The following is an 18,861-nucleotide window of genomic DNA, read 5'->3' on the forward strand; positions in this document are numbered from 1 at the left end:
AGGCATTTTAACAATTGGCTGGAGAACTGCGCAACCCCCTTTCCAGGACTCCACGGCCCTCCTGGGGGCCGCGACCCCCAGACTGAAGGAGAAGGCTTGGGTCACACATATACCCAAAAAGGGGTAAACAGGCACTTCCTTCTCACTACCTTTCCCCTAAACACCTAGTTTCTGTTGTGAGATTTGCTTGATGAGATTCGCAAAGATGTAGCTTGGTCAGTAAGACATGGGAGGTTTGAGCTACAGATTTTCCAACAATCAAGTTGGCATATAATGTTAAAATACATTGTAGGACAAGCAGGGTGTGTGAGAGGGGCCTAATGGGCAGTGGAAAAAAGAGAAATGCGGACTGATAGTAGTGAGAGAACGCACAATATTTTAAAATAACCAACATTTTCGAGGACATGACCAAAAAAAAAAAAAAAGAGGGAGAGCGCGTACTTTGTGTGCATGTAAATTTCCTGTAAATCTGATACACACCTCACAATACCCAACTGAAAACACCTGTACCCAACTTATTCGTAAGATAATCCATTTATTAGGGGGGAGGGGTAACACCCCAAACAACTCCCCAACCCCCAATTGAAGCTACACCCCTGGGCATTCGAGGCACTGTAGGTCAGCCTACATCTTTGGTCCTGAGAAGTTACTCTACTTCTAGGTGCTTCCAATATTTTTGCAGCGAGACAAGCCTAGACTTACCAGGCATTCACCTAACACTGCACCACCCTTCTGCAAAGGGCACATCCCCAACAACTGGACGTCTGCTTGTCGATCCGAATAGGAGTGCCCTCTGGAGTAGCTGGAAGCAGCTTCGCGTTTTTTTTCCCTTCTTAAAAAAATATTAATGATAAACAAAAGAACGTTATCAGAGTTCCTGCAACGAGCCTTCCTGTATGTTCCATGAATAAGGCAACTAGGAAAAGCAAAGAAGCGTACACAGAAAGACCAGAGAAAGTTTGATTTTAGGGTTTTCCTTTTATTGTAACAAATGATAGCAAGCATTTCATAAAAGGAAAAAAAAAAGAAAAGTGAAGTGAAGGAAACATGATAACCCCTTCTCAGGTAAACAGGAGAAGATAGGTGATTGTAGCATATACCAAGAGCGGCCAAACCAGCAGAGGCAATATATCATGACTACCCTGTTCCAAGAGGGGGAAGACTGTTGGGTGGAGCATCCATTTCACAAGAGAAATGTAACCCTGACCACTTTCACACTTTCCTCCGAAAACCTCCTTATTTCGGCACCGAAGCAGATCTGCTGATCCGAATATGGGGTGCCTATCCCCACCACCCCGTGTAAAGAAATCCCAGTTATACAAGGCAGAGCGCGGTTACAGAAATAAAAAGCAAGTTCAACAGTCCTAAAAGAGAACCAGCAGCCAGAATAGCTGTGACTAACGAGAGCCCTTGCGCTCATTACTGCCACGCTCCGGCCCACGCTTTGTCCTACTAGCTCAGCTACAGGAGTGAATGTGGAATGCATAAGAGCACACTAACGCATACACAATCAGCAAACTCACTGTGCATTTGCGGTCGGAAAGTGGAATAAACTAGTATAATGAAAGAACATGGTTATAAATGTGGGCTAGTATTTTGAACGACGTGGTGATAATCACCTTTCTGATAATCGGTACGACAGAATACTCACGGAAGACGAGGTTCCGCAACTCAGCAGCGTGTGTGTGAGCTAAGGTGGGTTAATATACTACTATGGTTGTAGAATAGCGTGACAAACCTTTTAAGCCTCACATATGTCCACCACTGATGGCCGGCACTTCCTAAAATGGTTACTGCCCCTAACATTATGTGCACTACTGCTCACACATTCATTATCTCATGGGATGTACCCTGCCCTAGGAAATCTATGCCATTTGTGCTTCTGACACTACTCAGTCATCAAAAACGTCTGTCAGCCTACAATCACCACATGGTCGCATTTTCACTCAGGAAACCCATGGGTGCCACCTTAACAGCAGATGCAGCAGCATTCACATGCATATGTCCATCTGAAGCTAGGATGCAGGGCAGGCAACAGTGGTGTGGTCTAGTCATCTACTGCAATGTTTCTAAAGAGATAAGCCATGGACTCCCCATTGTGGATGCGTCTAATGGCCTCGGCGAGGATCAGACTCACATCCACAGTCTTGATCTTTGGGCACTGCAGTTTCTGTACCTCGTGAGGAACTGTGTTGGTTACTACCACCTACAAAGACAGCAAGGGAGGGAAAAGAGATTAATGAAAATTAGATTACTGAAAAATATGAATGACAATGAACCTGCACATACAGCTATGCTATTTTAGATTCAACAGAATGCCCCAACAACTAAACAACCCACACCACCTCACCCTGCAAAATCCACACCACTACGATGGGTCGTCTTTGGTGCTCTATCAGCAAGGTGGAATCCATACAATTCCAGGAATGGTCACCAGAAGGGTAGTGTAAGCTACTGTCAGTCTAGTTTTTCTGCAAAAGCTGTACAGGTGGTATGCAGAGCCACTGGAGGTTAAACAACACTTGAAGAACTCCACTTGCAAAGACTTTAGTTAATCAGATTATCTGCACAGGTGCTCACAGAAAGCCTGATAGACAAAGGAGGGATTTACTATGAGATTAAACACAGTTCTAGTACACTGAGAAGTTACCTGCCAAGGGTGTACTCCAACCCCCCTCTCCCTGAGCCTCCATGCCTATTCACTGACTTTACAGGCTGGGGCACTGAATGCTCTTGTAAATTCTGGTTGTCCATACCTCATCAATAGAAGATTCCTCTATAAGGCGTGGGGCCTCAGCAGATAAGATACCATGCGTTGCCATCACAAAAATCTTGTATGCGCCACGTTCTTTCAGAATTTCTGCAGCTGCAACAAAGCTCTCCACGTCATCAATTATATCATCCTGAAAACAAACATTAACAGTGTTCACATAACCAAGCACTAAACATTGAAGGAGAAAGTTCACTTCTTAACCATTTCGCAACATTGGTTAGATTGTTTTGGATGCATTATTTAGCAATTTAGAGGTTAGATCTGGAACTTTCTACATGACCCAATATTCATTTAAAACAAAATCATCAGCCCATGAACATGATAGCGTAACAGACCATCCCGTTTTCTAGGCCATTAAAAAAAACTTTTGGGTTATTAAGAGGGAGAGAAAGGCATATACAGTCAACCAGAAAAGTTACTTTTCAGGAAAGGTGTTGCAACGATAGGCTCAAAAGGTGAATTTATATAGCACTAACTTATATTCCAGAGAAGAACAAGGCTGTCGTCTTGGAGAATAGTTTTCTTCAGGCCCTCCAATAAGCCTTTAACCACGGGGACTAAGAAGAAAGATCTTTGTTTTGGTACTTTTGTTAGCTATAAACGGCAGCAAAATATACTTTTACCGAACAGTACTGCAACTTTGATTTTGTCAGAAGATAAGTTATGATAACATTTTCCTGGCATTGAATGGGAACATGAATATTCTGCAGACAGCAGATGGTGAACAAATTCCACTTAAAACTGTTGGATGCACTTATGTAAGGCAGTTCAGTTTCCTAGAACATGTTTGTGCATTCAGGAGGTAGACCGTGTCCATATCACTAGACCGCAAGTGCTATGTAGCCAAATTCAACACTTGTATGAGGTGATGGATCCTCCCCTGCATATTCAGTTGGTACAGCCATTTCTTGTGTGGTCTTCCTGAAAAGTGAAGTAGATGTTGGGACGCCGACTGAGTCTGCCATTCTGGGGTTAGAAGTATCATACTGGCATTGCACTCTCAATTAGCACTGGTGGAATTAGCAGGAAAGGTGAAAAAGTATACAGAAATGTGTTCGCCTAGTTCATCAAAAATGCATTGCCCATTTATACTGGTTACCACACCTCACACACAAAGCTTTGGCATTGCATTTTGTCTTGTTGCAAAGAGGTCTACCGAAGGCCATGCAAATATCTTGGTGTACATCACCGTTTACTTCCCATTTGTGGTTTTGATGAAAAATCTGTTTAACAGTCCACTTGACAGTCCTGAAATCCTGGGAGATATTCAGACTGACTGAAGAGATTTCTCATCAGATCCAATGTCAGACTGCCTTGGCATCTAGGCAATCTGACATTGACTTGGTGCCACTCAATTTGTTTAAATTATACATTGTGGCTGCGTTGTCCATCTGAATCAGCAACCTTCTTGTTATGAATGATGGTTAAAACGCTTCCAAAGTAAGATGCGCAGCTTTGAGCTTGAGTATATTTAAAAGGTAAAGTTGTTGCTTTAACTACAAACTGTGCGTAGGTATATTCTGGAAGTGAGCTCTCCAACCTATCAGGGACGCATCCGGCACTATGGTCTAAAAGAAAGGCTCAGAAGAAATGGAGTTCCTTTTCCAAGGTTCCACGTTTTGCACCACCATGTGATCAATTCTCTGGTGTTTGGAATCAGCTTTAATTTACCTTCCCAATTCTCTTGAACTTTGATCCATCTGTCTTCCGTGCACAGTTGGAGAGATTTCAGAAAAGCGTTAAGTACCAGATAAACACACAAGGCCACTATTTCCAGCATGGAAGATATCTGGTGCTCAAGACAGAATTTGCAAGCGGTGTTGTCCTTTCTTGAAAACAGCATACACTCGATGCCCAAAGGAGATGTTTCACCTACGTTTGTGTTCAGAGTAGGGCCTAAATAGCTCAGAATCTGGAAGGGAGTTATTGCAGATTTTCCACAGCTGACCTGAAGACATACACGACAAAGAAGGGTGATCGTGGTGTCAAATTACTCAGACTGTTCTGGAGATTGGACTTCGAACAGCCAGTCATCTAGATATGGACAGAGCAAAACAGACAGATTTCAGCCTGAAAGGGAGCGCTTTGAATTGATAATGGTTTTTTTCCACAACAGTGAAATCAAGAAATGTCCAGTGCTTTTTTATGAAGGGATATGAAAATAGGCGTCTTACAAACCCACAGAGGACATTTAATCTCCTTCTGGAAATTGAGGATAAATTTGGTGCAATGCTGACGTCCTTAACTTTTGGTTTCCTGATGTATATTTTGACTTGCCTCACATCCAAGATAGATAAAAAATTCCTTCTTGGGACCTTTCTTGGGAGACAAAATATATTTTGATAAATACCTTTTCCTAAATGTAATGGAGTAATCAGTTCTATTGTTTATCTTTGTAGTAGACCGGTTACTTACTTAAAGCAAGCAGCAGACGTGTCGAGCACTTTTTAATAGAACTGTGGGAAATAGGGATCTGAACTGGATGGTATAAGTTCTCTTAGTGACTTGCAAGATCCATCTCTGCTGAAATTTTCTACTCTTTTAAGTGTTTTTAATACACTGACCAGCGTTGCGAACAGAGACGAAGAAGCTGGGTTTTCACTGCATGAATAGTTTCTGTATTTTCAATATGGGGGGGCATCACTAATGTTGCTGCTGATCTGTTTCACAGACCATCTGTGGTACGGGCCTTGCACTTGCTGGTGTTGTAACTGATATGGATGGTAGGCCCAATGATGGGAATGAACCCTCAGTCTAGCAGTGACAGCAGTAGTGTGAGCAGTGATGTTGGGCTTTAAAGATTTTCTTCGAGCCCCACTGTTTTCAGTTTCCTTATTCTTTCCAGCTCATCCTCTGTATGAGTACCAAACAAGTCTCAGCCTGAGAATGGAAGGTTTGATAATTATAGTTGGGCTTCTGGCATCATTGTTGTTTAATGCAACCGGGACGCCTGCCTAAGACACATACCATGGCAGAACTGCATAGCTGACAAATCTGCAGAGTCCAGAGCAGCACCAATCACCAGAATGCCTACTAATTGTCCTTCCTCAAGTATTTCCAGGAAATCTTGTGTGTGTTCCCTCGGAAAATCATACACAAGAGGATAGGGATTCCTAAGGAATCGGTCATACCTGCTTAATAAAGCTGTGTTGCTGCAAGTTGTAGGGGCCACTACAGCGGGGCCACTACAGCAGTGCCACCAACCACCTTCCCTGAGAACTGATGTCTCTGGAGTAGATGGGTGTTTTTTCTCAATGCTGACTGTAGGAAGTTGGCTCTGTATGCACTATTTCAAAGTAAGGAATAGTATGCACAGAGTCCAAGGGTTCCCCGTAGAGGCAAGATAGTGGCAATTCTAATGCTCTATTTTGTGGTAGTGTGGTCGAGCAGTAGGCTTATCAGAGGGTAGTGTTAAGCATTTGTTGTACACACACAAGCAATAAATGAGGAACACACACTCAGAGGCAATTCCAGGCCAATAGGTTTTTGTATAGAAAAATATTTTCTTAGTTTATTTTAAGAACCACAGGTTCAAGATTTACAAGTAATGCTTTAAATGAAAGGTACTTCACTTACGAACTTTAGGAACTTTGAATTAGCAAAATAGCATATACAGTTTTCACATAAATGACATATAGCTATTTTAAAACTAGACACAATGCAATTTTCAACAGTTCCTGGGGGAGATAAGTGTTTGTTATTTTTTTGCAGGTAAGTAAACCACCTACAAGGTTCAAGTGTGGGTCCAAGGTAGCCCACCGTCAGGGGTTGGGGGTTCAGGGCAACCCCAAAGTTACCACACCGGCAGCTCAGGGCCGGTCAGGTGCAGAGGTCAAAGTGGTGCCCAAAACGCATAGGCTTCAATGGAGAAGGGGGTGCCCTGGTTCCAGTCTGCCAGCAGGTAAGTACCTGCGTCTTCGGAGGGCAGACCAGGGGGGGTTTTGTAGGGCACCAGGGGGAGAGGGGGTGGGGGTGTCACAAGCCCACACAGAAAGTACACTCTCAGCGGCACGGGGGCGGCCGGGTGCAGTGTGCAAACAAGCGTCGGATTCGCAATAGAAATCAATGGGAGACCAAGGGGTCTCTTCAGCGATGCAGGCAGGCAAGGGGGGTCTCCTCAGGGTAGCCACCACCTGGGCAAGGGAGAGGGCCACCTGGGGGTCGCTCCTGCACTGGGGGTCGGATCCTCCAGGTCCTGGTGGCTGCGGATGCAGTGCCTTTACCAGGTGTTGAAGCAGGCAGTCGCGGTCAGAGGGAGCCTTGGGATTCCCTCTGCAGGCGTCGCTGTGGGGGTTCAGGGGGGCCAACTCTGGCTACTCACGGTCTCGTAGTCGCCGGGGAGTCCTCCCTGAAGTGTTTGTTCTCCACAAGTCGAGCCAGTGGCGTCGGGTGCAGAGTGCAAAGTCTCATGCTTCCGGCGGGAAACGTGTGTTGTATCAAAGTTGCTTCTTTGTTGCAAAGTTGCAGTCTTTGTGGAACAGAGCTGCTGTCCTTGGGAGTTCTTGGAACTGCCCTGCATCTCAGTCCTCTGAGGCTTCAGAGGTCGCTTGTCCCTGAGGAACGCGCCGCTGGAGCAGTGTCTTTAGAAGTGGGGAGACAGGCCGGTAGAGCTGGGGCCAAAGCAGTTGGTGTCTCCGTCTTCTCTGCAGGTTTTCAGTTAAGCAGTCCTCTTCTTCTTAGGTTGCAGGAATCTATCTTGCTGTGTTCTGGGAGATCCTAAATACTCAATTTAGGGGTGTGTTTAGGTCTGGGGGTTAGTAGCCAATGGCTACTAGCCCGGAGGGTGGCTACACCCTCTTTGTGCCTCCTCCCTGAGGGGAGAGGGGCACATTCCTATCCCTATTGGGGGAATCCTCCATCTGCAAGATGGAGGATTTCTAAAAGTCAGAGTAACCTCAGCTCAGGACACCTTAGGGGCTGTCCTGACTGGCCAGTGACGACTCCTTGTTTTTCTCATTATCTCCTTTGGCCTTGCCGCCAAAAGTGGGGCCGTGGCCGGAGGGGGCGGGCAACTCCACTAGCTGGAATGCCCTGGGGTGCTGTAACAAAGGGGGTGAGCCTTTGAGGCTCACCGCCAGGTGTTACAGTTCCTGCAGGGGGAGGTGATAAGCATCTCCACCCAGTACAGGCTTTGTTACTAGCCACAGAGTGACAAAGGCACTCTCCCCATGAGGCCAGCAACATGTCTGGTGTGTGGCAGGCTGCTAAAACTAGTCAGCCTACATGGATAGTCGGTTAAGGTTTCAGGGGGCACCTCTAAGGTGCCCTTCTGGGGTGTATGTTACAATAAAATGTACACTGGCATCAGTGTGCATTTATTGTGCTGAGAAGTTTGATACCAAACTTCACAGTTTTCAGTGTAGCCATTATGGTGCTGTGGAGTTTGTGCATGACAGACTCCCAGACCATATACTCTTATGGCTACCCTGCACTTACAATGTCTAAGGTTTTGCTTAGACACTGTAGGGGCATAGTGCTCATGCACTTATGCCCTCACCTATGGTATAGTGCACCCTGCATTAGGGCTGTAAGGCCAGCTAGAGGGGTGACTTATCTATACCTGTAGGCAGTGCGAGGTTGGCATGGCACCCTGAGTGTCGACTTAGTCTTTGTATCCCCACTAGCACACACAAGCTGACCTGAGGGGTCCCCAGGGTGGCATAAGATATGATGCAGCCCTTAGAGACCTTCCCTGGCATCAGGGCCCTTGGTATTAGGGGTACCAGTTACAAGGGACTTACCTGGATGCCATGGTGTGGCAATTGTGGAAACAAAAGTACAGGTTAGCGAAAGAACACTGGTGCTGGGGCCTGGTTAGCAGGCCTCAGCACACTTTCAAATCAAAACTTAGCATCAGCAAAGGCAAAAAGTCAGGGGGTAACCATGCCAAGGAGGCATTTCCTTACACTGACAGTCACAGAGTCCGGTTTAGGTTCCTGGTGAAAATAGGACGAATCTTGCTGCAAACCTTTTGTTGCTTTTGCAGACTAGGTGTAACTGCCTTTGTGTTTGCTGCTTAGAGAACATTCTTGTAGGAAGCTGGCCTGGTGTGTGGTGGGTACCCAAGGTACTTGCACGTTATACCGGGTCCAAGTATCCCCTCCTAGTGAAGTGTAGGCAGTGTCTAGAAGCCAGGCTCTCTAGAGGCAGCTGCGGATGAGCAGTCAAGGCTTATCTACGAGACATGAAAAGCTCATGCAATACCACTGTAGTCACACAGCACTTACAAACATGAAAAAAACGAAGTGTTACAAAAATAAAAGTACTTTATTTTAGTGAAAATACCAAAATTACTAAAAAGGCAATACTCCCTTAGGAGGTAAACACACTAAATATGTACAATAGTAATCAGAAATAGACATTGAAAAGGTTAGAAAACAGTGGAAATAGTAATAACTAATAGTGACCCTATAGGGAGCCCAAACCATATACTAAAAAAATGGAAAGCGAACACAGGACCCCCACCTAGGTAAGTGGAATGTGTAGAGGAGAGCTGGGAGTACTAGAAAACCACCAAGGTAAGTAACAGTACCCACCCCCCAGCGACCAGGAAACCCAGAGTAAAAATCAACGGAATTTCCCAAAACCACCCAAAATGAAGGAAAAGAAGAAAAGAAGACACCTAGAGAAGTCTGCAAGAAAAAAGCAGTGGATTCCTGGAGAAGACCTTTGGAGAGAGGGCATCAAGTCCAGAAGTCACAGTGTAGTCCAGGAGGAGCAGGAGCTACTACCCACCCAGCTGTACTTGCAGGAGTTGGTCGACGGTGAGGAGGAACAAGTCAGCACTGTAGCCGGAGAAGAGTTCCTGATGGATGCAGAAGATGTCCCAGGCTAGAGTGAAGATTACAGACGGTTGTCTGTGTAGGAATTCTACCAACAAGCCTTAGCAAAGGCAAACTCGCGGTTAGTGGAAAAGTGGTGCTGCCAGGGGGCCAGCAAAACCCAGGAGGACTCAACCCAGGAGGGGGAGTCATAGGGAACCCTCAGTGACAAAGAAGGCCCCCCCCCCACTCCCCCAGGAGCTGAGGCAGCACCCACAGGAGTCTCACAGGATAGGGACACAAGTTGCAGAAAGGAGCTCACACAGCACTGCAGAAAGGGATCCCCAAACCACAGGAGAACCACGCAGAGGGCTGTGTGTCGCAGAAAGGAGTGCTGGGGTCTGGAGCTACACGTCGTCTGTAGATCCCTTGAAGGAGATGCAAACAAGCCTTGGCAGCTGTAAGACACGGTGTACTGTCCTGCGGGGTAAGGCAAGGGATTACCACCACCAAAATTGGTCAGCTGGCAGAGAGGACCAAGAGGACTACTCTTGACCACCACCCGTGATTTAGGATCCATGCAGCTCGGGATGAGAGGCGATCCATGCGGTCAGTCGTCGTTGCAGTAGGTGCCTGCGGATGTAGGGGAGTGACTCATTCACTCTAAAGGAGATTCCTCCTTCTTCTTGTGCAGGCTTGGATGCACAGCCGGGGAAAGGTTGCAAAGCTGGCAGGAGCCATGGAAACAAAGTTGCAGAAGAGTCTTCTTCGTGGATTGCAGCGTTGTCGGTTCCTGGAGGGTCCAGTCGCAGATCCAGTGGCCAGAAGTCGAAGTGGAGGTTGCAGAGGAATCCTGCTGGAATTATGCAAGTTGAATCTGAGGACTCACCCAAGTGAGACCCTAAATAGCCTTGAAAGGGGGATTGGTCACCTAACCAGGTAAGCTCCTATCAGGAGGGGGCTCTGACGTCACCTGCCTTGCCACTCAGATGCTCCCAGATTTCTCTGCGAACCTTGGAAACTAGGAATAAAGATCATCCAGAGTACCTTTACCAAGTGTACGGTATATACATCAGTGTTTTACCACTACCTCTGGATTTAGGTAGGTTTCACATTTCCCCATCTGGACCAGTTCTGCTGACATTTAGTGAGGTACCCTCTTACCTTGTACCCCTCTGCCAAGGTGCATCTCTTCAGGCATACATACCAGTGCTTTCCTCTAATAACTTTGAGATTATACTTAGCCTCACAGCCTCAGTTTGTTCTGAATTACTGTCAGTAAAGCACATGCTTGGAAGAGGAAAGCTGCTATGCCCTGAAAGGAGAAATATCCCCCTTTTGAACTAGTGCCCTTTTGCTCAACAAGCATTCTTTTTTTCATTTTACTCTACTGAAATGCAGTACAGTATTTCTACATCTTTCAAACTTGAAGCGCTAACATTTTCAGTTAGGTGCTGCAATGTAGCTTGTTGCGATTATCTAAGTTGGGGATTCCATTGAGCACAACTCTGCAACACACTTCCTACTTATATCTATGGAGGTGACATATAAATAATTCACTTTGTGATGTCCCCAATAAAGATTTTTCTTCTGTACTACAGGAACAAAGTGTTCTGGGGTCCCTGCATGTTGGAGGGAATATTCTGTGTTTATGACTATCAGTGAGGATCCTGCGATGCTGAATCCTATGATTCTCTTGACGAGAAGGGCATTTGAAAAAGCTGTATTGTGCTTTTGGACCATGGCTAGGGCTTGACCTCAGGTAAAAGACAGAAAAGCAATGAACATTCATATACAATAAGCATCAAAATTAAGCTAAAAGGTAGAGGTTAACATCTAGTGCAAGAACATCTGAAACCAATTAAACACTTTGTACCAGGTCAGTAGACTGTTACAAGTTTGCTAGGAGAGATGGTTTGATTGGGTATCAAATCTGTGGGCTACACCAATGTGTCAAGTCATTGGGAGTAGTCAACTGGAATAGGTTCAATAAAAGCATGTAATGGACCCACAACAAGGTGTTTTTTATGCTCAGAGCTAGACGCCTGAAGAATGCTGCCTTTTGGTCAGATTTCTATGCACAGATGATGTGGATGTACTAGGTATTTGGGTCCCTTTAATATCAACATTTCTGGTCATTTTCAGTAGCCCATTGATGCGGATACAGTCAAAGTCAGTGGTTGAACTGTTCTAGGTACAGACAGACCACACTAGTTAGTACAAGGTTAACATTCAAAGAGTAGCTTTCATTGGTATCAGTTATATTGAATATAAACAACAAGTACTTTACTGTCTCCGGGGCAATTACAAAAAAAGAAATGGGTCACAAGCACAGGTAGGGGAGGAAGGAAGGACCATGCATGGAAACAGGCACAAATGTTTCACATTAATGGGGGCAAGTGGAGAACAAACACAAAGGAACCAGACGAGGAAGAGTCACAAAAATGATTATCTGGTATGGGTTATGGGAAGGAATATCAGACCAGAATGAAGAGAAAAGGAGCACGTAAGAACAAGCAGACAGAGATATAAATGTGGGTAACAGCAAGGATGAAAAATAAAGAGGGAGGCTGAAAAACAACAGCTGAATGAAGCTTGGAAATAAATAAATGAAATTAATTTAAAACGTGAGCGAACATCCCAAAGGTAGTCCCATTGCTGCAGAGGAAGAAAGCAACCTGGGAGAAAGCAAATGCTAACTTGCCTGGAAAAGCCAGGTTATGAGAGGTTTTCTGTAAGAAGTGAGGCTAGGGGTGACGTGAATTAGAGTGGAAAGAGTTTGAAGACTTAGCAGCTTGGCCAGATAAGAAGTATTCACCCAGTCAACTTCTGCGAGTTTGTAATCAGAAAAGGATTTAGGTGCATGGAAAGGATGTAGATATTGAGCTTGTTGATCAGATAACCGTGGCCCAGACTATGGTAGGCTTTTTGTAGGCAAGACAAAGCTTTAAAAGGTAACCAGTTTCCCAATAGGGAGCCAGGGAAGGTCCTTTAGAGAAAGAGACCACATGTAGGAAAGTGCCACTTTTTTTTACATGGGTACCCCTTTTGCCCCTCATCTTTTGCTTGGTATATGACGCGATTTTGACTGAAAGTGCACTGGGTTTCTGTTAACCAGGTCCCCAGTGCCAGAGCTCTTCCCCCAAACTACAGTTTTTTCCCCATTTGACAAAACCTTTAGCATGCTCTGTTAGTTCCTAGTAAATGTTACCCCTGGTGCTTGGAGTACTAAAAAAGGATCCCTAAGGGGCTGTAGCACGAATTGTGCCACCTTAAGGTACCCCTCACCAAGCACGACAGCCTACCATTGTAGACAGCGTGTTCTGATGCAAACAAAAGTGAAAACACGACATGGCACACAACTCATGTGCCATGTTCCCCTACACTGCATGCAATATATGCAATTCAACCCTCTGGCAGGCCTTGCAGCCCTAAGGCAGGGCGCACTGGGTGCATTATATTACATGCGAGGACATATCTGCACAAGCCCCTGCTATGTCTTTGTTAATTCTCAGACTTAGTAAGTGACCGGGGAAGCCATTTTAAATACACGTACTGGACATTGGTCAATATTAGTTCTCCAGCTACATGATGGCTCGTATTGGAGAACCCACACTGATGGTGGTGCATGTATTGGTAAATCCAACACTAAGAGGACACCTTACGTGTGCCCCTGAAATCCATCCAACTGCTGGTGTGCTCACATGCTGGTTTCTACCAGCCCACCACCGGAGACACCATCTTGGACCCCTCGAGTGAGAGCCTTCTGCTCTCAGGAAGCCCAGAACAAAAGCTTGTCCGGGAAGGGGGGTGTAACACCCCTCCCACAGGAAGACTTGCTGATTACCCTTACTAAGGTGGCAAGCCTCAAAGAGCGGCCACCTTTGAAAGGCAAATCTGGCTCCCCTCACAGGAGGGGAAACCACCCCCACTGTCCAGAGCTCATCTGCCACCTGGACAAGCAAGGATATTAGCTAGTCACGTATGAAGGCCACCACCAGGCTAGTACCACCTCTAAGGTGGGCTTCTGCGAGGTGGACAACATTTTTCAGATGTAGCCATCTTTGAGATGGCATACCTAGGAATTCTAGGACAGGGTTATGCTCACTTACCACAGGAAGTGGTCATATAGGGGGCGTAGTGTCCCCATGGGTCAGTAGCCCATTGGCTACTAGCATTGACACCCCTAACACTCCTAAATTCAGTATTTAGGGGAGTCCCTGGCACCCAAGAAGCAGATCCCTGGTGACCGAAAGAAGGACACTCCAGAGATGCAAAAGGCAAGAACTGAAGATAAGTGACTGACTCAGTGTCAACCCTGCCAGCCTGCCTGTGGCCCCACTGTTGGTTCAGCCCTCCTGGCCAGAGCCTGCAGCCTCTTTTCGCAGTGACCAATCTTCACTGAATCGCATTGGGCACCCAACGCTCTTTGGCACCCTGAAACCGATGTGCTGTTGGTGTTGTCCTGCTGGTGCTGCCTTGGACCTAGCCTACAACTCACCCTAACTCCTGGAGATTGATCTTGTAAGTTGCTGTACTCTACCTGTTTGCAGAACTTGTTTCTCCTCCCACAGGATGAAACTGCAGAACTGAGAAATTGCAGTGTTCACTTTTTAAAGAGAAAATAATTTCTTTTTAAAAACAAACTTACCTGAAGAATTTTTCTCTAATGCCTAAACATATATAAAGGTACTTGCTATTTTTATAAATTGATGTGGATCTCCTTTGAGTCGTGTGTCTCATTTAACGACTATTTTGTTTATTTGTAGATGTCTTGCACTCCTCTGTGTTAATCCTAAAGCTGCTTGGCCGCACAACCCCTAAATACAGCACTTTGAGATTGAATAGCAGGCCCTGTCCACTCACTGGGGAACCTCTGTATTTACATACCACATAAAGGGCTAGGGTCTTACACCAAATTATATGAGAGTATTCTGAGGATAAGTCTGGCTGCAGTTTTTTAAATAACCTGGAGCCACTGGAGAAGACTGCCTGGCAAGTCCAATTAACAAGAGTTGCCACAGCCTAGCAACGAGAAATAAGCACCTAGCTCGGCTTTAGGGGAGGATGGGGAACATTTTCCTGAGCATTCTGAGAACAGAAAGCAAACAGAAGACACATGATTTATTTGGGTTTTAAAGGAGAGGTTAGAGGTTAAAAAAAAAAAAAAAAATAATCTCACATTTCTGACAAAGGAGGTGGGAGTAGAAGTGGACTTAAATCAGCAGACCACCAAGTGATGGAGGACTTGCTGCCAAAAAAGAGGATCTTATGAATGCGAAATCTGAGGCTACCAATTAGCAGATGAGTTGAAGGATATCTGCTCAGAGGCCATACAGAGAAATGTACCAACCACCTGTGATCAGTCAGAAGGAACTTTCAAGCTCCTTTTGGATCTAATTTGTATGCTGGAGATCTATTAACAGTTTTATAACTCTGATGTAAGGGGCTCCTGTCCTGGAAAAACACTCCTCAAGAAGTGCAGTGAGAGCCTAAACTTTCCTTTTTCAAACAGATGGACACTGCACAAACAGCAACCACCTGCTTGCATAGAAAAGACTAAGTATCACAATCATGAAGAATGTAAAGCTTGGGAAGTGGAGCAGAAATATTACTTTCATGGCCATTTCCATAATATTAGTTATTGTACTCCCCCTTCATTACTCACTGGGAAATATGCGACTTCAAGATGGGAAGATATATTACTCACTCCAATCTGTGTGGATTCTATCCAGTGATGAAAAACCAAAAAACGTCTTCCTAACTAACTAAAAAAAAAAAAAAAAGAAGAATGATGAAATTGTGAAAAACAATGCGAATTATGGACAAAAAATAAAGCAGTTATTTTTCATACCAAGTTTGGAGTATAAAAACAAAGTTAAGCATCGAAAAGCTTTCCATAACAAAGAAAATAGAAGTCTGCATATTAAAATAAAACACGAAAAGAGGTAAACAAGAAAAAAAACGTTTAATACTATAGTCTCTAAACAAAAGTGAGTAAAAAACTAAAATCTAGAACAAAATGAGAAGAGCAGTACTTAAAAAGATATGGAGGAGAGGGAGAGGTGGGAGGGAGGCCCAAGATATTGAGCTGAAGAATGTGAGGAAGATAGTTAGAAAAAAAACATGCAAACTTTCAGGATGTGTGGGGAGGGGACCAAGGTGTAAGGGGAAGGTAATGAGAGCCGCTAGAAATATGGAGTGAGAAAAAAAAGAGAAATATGGAGAACGCAAGTAAATATGCAGTAGTCAAGAGATATGTAAGATGAACCTGGTCAGAGGAACATGTAAAGGACATGGGACAAGGCAACGTGGGAAAGCGGAAGTGCAGAGAGAAGATTTCCCTCGATCACGGACAAAACAATAAATTTTTGATCAGATGCACACTGCTTCCTGGAAAGCGAATGGCTTGGGGGACAAAGTCAAAAGGAGAAAATTCCATTGGGCCTTTACATGACAGGACCCTGATGTGATTTTGCTTTAAGATACACACCTCAAAGATACAAAGTATTGGATGCTTGGTAGGGGCTGTTATAAATTACTGGCTCATGCAAGTTTCAAATCAGACTCTAAAGGGGTGGTGATGCTGCCCACGAAATCAACCCAGTTTCTGGTTGAACAGATGTGAATAGATCCCCCCAGTTGCTAAGTAGCGGTGATGATGTGCACCCTGAATATCAACCCCTGAATATCGATGGGACAAAATATCTAGGATAAAATCTAAAGTAAGGAAGTCTAAATTTTGTAGACCTCATCAACATATATGTACCTACAAGTATGAGGATATGGAGTTACGAATAGTAAAACTATTCTTCATTATATGACCTTACCTTTCAATAATTTGTTCCTTGCTAGTCAGTCCTCGATATTCTTCCTCCACAATATGCTGGGGGTCAAAATTCACTATTAAAATCAGTGGTGACAAGGTCATAGAATAAGGAAAAGTTAATCCTTTGTTCTGTTTACCTACCGCTCAAGCTCCCGGAGTGAAAAATACATTTGTTAGTGAAATTAATCCAGCCCGTAACCTGCAAATTGACACAATGGGATGCGTATTAAACCATATTTAGGGAAGATGTCATAAGTCTTGGTTCACCCAGCGAGGTGAACGAAGATGACCCAAAAAGAAGCTGAATACTAGACCTGTAAAAACAGTGCTTGCAGTTCAATGGAAAGGTCGTGGGGCAGCTATGGTACCTTAAGAGGCGGTAATAGAAGGCCTTGGCAGAGGGTGATGCTTGTAACCAGTTTCTGTTCACACAAATGTAGTAGACAACAAAGTAGGCAAACTCTTGGCCGGACTCAATAGGAGAAATGCAAATGTTACATGGGTTTATGAACCATTAGACTCTAGTGGGACGTCTGTGCAAGGAAACATGGCCAAAGAATAAACCTTTGTGAAATACTTCTAAGACTTGTAATACTCCAGGAAAGGCGTGGAGGATGGAGACATACTGGCCTTCATTGAAGTGTATGAGCATCATAGTCGACTGAGACGAGGACAAAGGGATCAATGGCCTATTACCTCAGAATAGCCACAATAGTGGTCAAGCACAAATAGGACAAACTGCAAAAATACCGTCGCCCCAACAGACCTGTACCCCTATTAAACCATGAAACAAAGATATTGGCCAAAGAGCCAGCCAAAAGAACGGATGTCATTCGGACTTTATACTCAACAGGAGTACTCACTTAAATATTAGGAGTTTGTTCAGGTGTATGGCAAACACTGCTGATGTTACAGAACCATCAACTGTCCGATATTTGTAAACTACCAAGGTGTTCTATTCCCAGGGGTGGAATTAATTATATGTTTCAGGTCCTTCACAAGATGGGATTTAGGCCAAACTATAAGATTGGGATTAAGCTTCTCTGCACATGGAGAAAGTTAAATCTAACAGATTTACTTAAGAATAATTTTACTTAAAAAATGGCAAAAGGTGGTCCCTTGTCACCCACGATTCTTATTCTGGTTCCTGGCTTTTTGGGGTCAGGGACATTTATGAAGGGCATTAACTGGTATACCATGAGGGGTGATTTTTTCATAAGCAGATCATACTGTATGTCACAGACCCGGAGATGATACTGATCAGATTTTACAAACGGTGGACCTCTTCGATAAATACGATGGTTTCTGGATGACGGACAGAAATCTGACTAACTGGCTACAGACTTAACTATTCCAGGAAGACAAAGCATTAAGGATTTAAATATTTGGTATACATTCGATGTGAATCAGAACTGTTGCTCCAATGTAACCTATACAGTATCTTGGACAGACTCTTGGACCCTGTCAGGCACTGGAAGGACAGTCATCTTCACTTCTGGGCAAAGCGGCACTATCTTAAATGTTTGATATATCCATATTTCTGCGGGTTTTTAAAAATACATTAATCCAAGTCTCTGATAGATTCGTTAAAAAGGTGGAATCAGAAGTGAGCTTTAAGTTTTGAAACAGGAGGCCACCAAAAATAGCATTCAATACACTGACCAGGAGAGGGGCTTTAAATGGGGATGGGTGGGTTATGACCCTCTCAAGCATTCGAAAATATTACTAGGACACTCAACTGGCTGTTGTAAATGACTGGGGCTTTTTGGACAGAGATTATACAGCTGCTCTACTTAACAAAAGGGGTAGTAAACGCCTCATATAGTGGTAATGAAGGCCTGTCACGCAGCCAACCAATAAATGGAGCGGGATGAGATCCTAACCAAAAAAAAGCTCCGAGTTACCAACCTATTAACAGAGGTGGGAAACTAACAGAATTTAACCAATGGGACACCATAGGCAGAAGTAAGTTTGGAGATGTGTGGGGTATTGCTCAGCTGAAATTCTTCACAGATATGCAAGAGGATTATCAATGGTTTAGCTTTGCACATCCCTAAATAAAGGTATAGGATTCTGAAAGAACTCCCCTCCCCAAAAATGAACATCTCTCATGTAAAAAAAAAAAAAAAAAAAAACGATTCCTTATCAGTAGGAAGAGTTTGCAGCCTGAATGTTTTCTGTATTTACATATCTATTCCTCCATCTAGTGGTTGGGTCTGGAATAATCTTTTGTTCTCCTGTTTTCTTTTTTTTTTTTTGCTTGCAAGCATGGTCGGCCACCATTATGTGTCAACTCCATCCCTCGTGTGACGTTAGACAGTGGCCCGGAAGTTCCTATGTGTGGACACCATCTTCAGATAATTTTTTTCTCCTGGCACATGCTGCTCTTCAAACTCCACTTAGTCTTGAATTGCTTTAAGTACAATTTTGTTTTGCAGCATGAATCCCTCTCTGATTATGTAGCGATGTTTGATTTCTTGAGAAGGAGTAGTTGAAAT

General features: G+C 44.3%; 1 protein-coding gene across 2 annotated transcripts in view; it reads right to left on the reverse strand.

The window, feature by feature from the left end:
• Positions 1 to 958: 958 nt before the first annotated feature.
• PRPSAP1 (phosphoribosyl pyrophosphate synthetase associated protein 1) overlaps positions 959 to 18,861 on the reverse strand; it is a 168,557-nt gene continuing 150,654 nt past the window's right edge. For both annotated transcript variants that reach the window (XM_069200221.1, XM_069200220.1), the window contains 2 exons: positions 2,757 to 2,903; positions 959 to 2,206 (listed from right to left, as the gene is read on the reverse strand). In XM_069200221.1, the coding sequence (XP_069056322.1) occupies positions 2,048 to 2,206; positions 2,757 to 2,903 (306 nt within the window). In that variant the 3' untranslated portion in view covers positions 959 to 2,047. The remainder of the gene's footprint in view (positions 2,207 to 2,756; positions 2,904 to 18,861) is intronic.

This window comes from Pleurodeles waltl, chromosome 7 (assembly GCF_031143425.1).
Source record: "Pleurodeles waltl isolate 20211129_DDA chromosome 7, aPleWal1.hap1.20221129, whole genome shotgun sequence".
Taxonomy (NCBI): Eukaryota; Metazoa; Chordata; class Amphibia; order Caudata; family Salamandridae; genus Pleurodeles; species Pleurodeles waltl.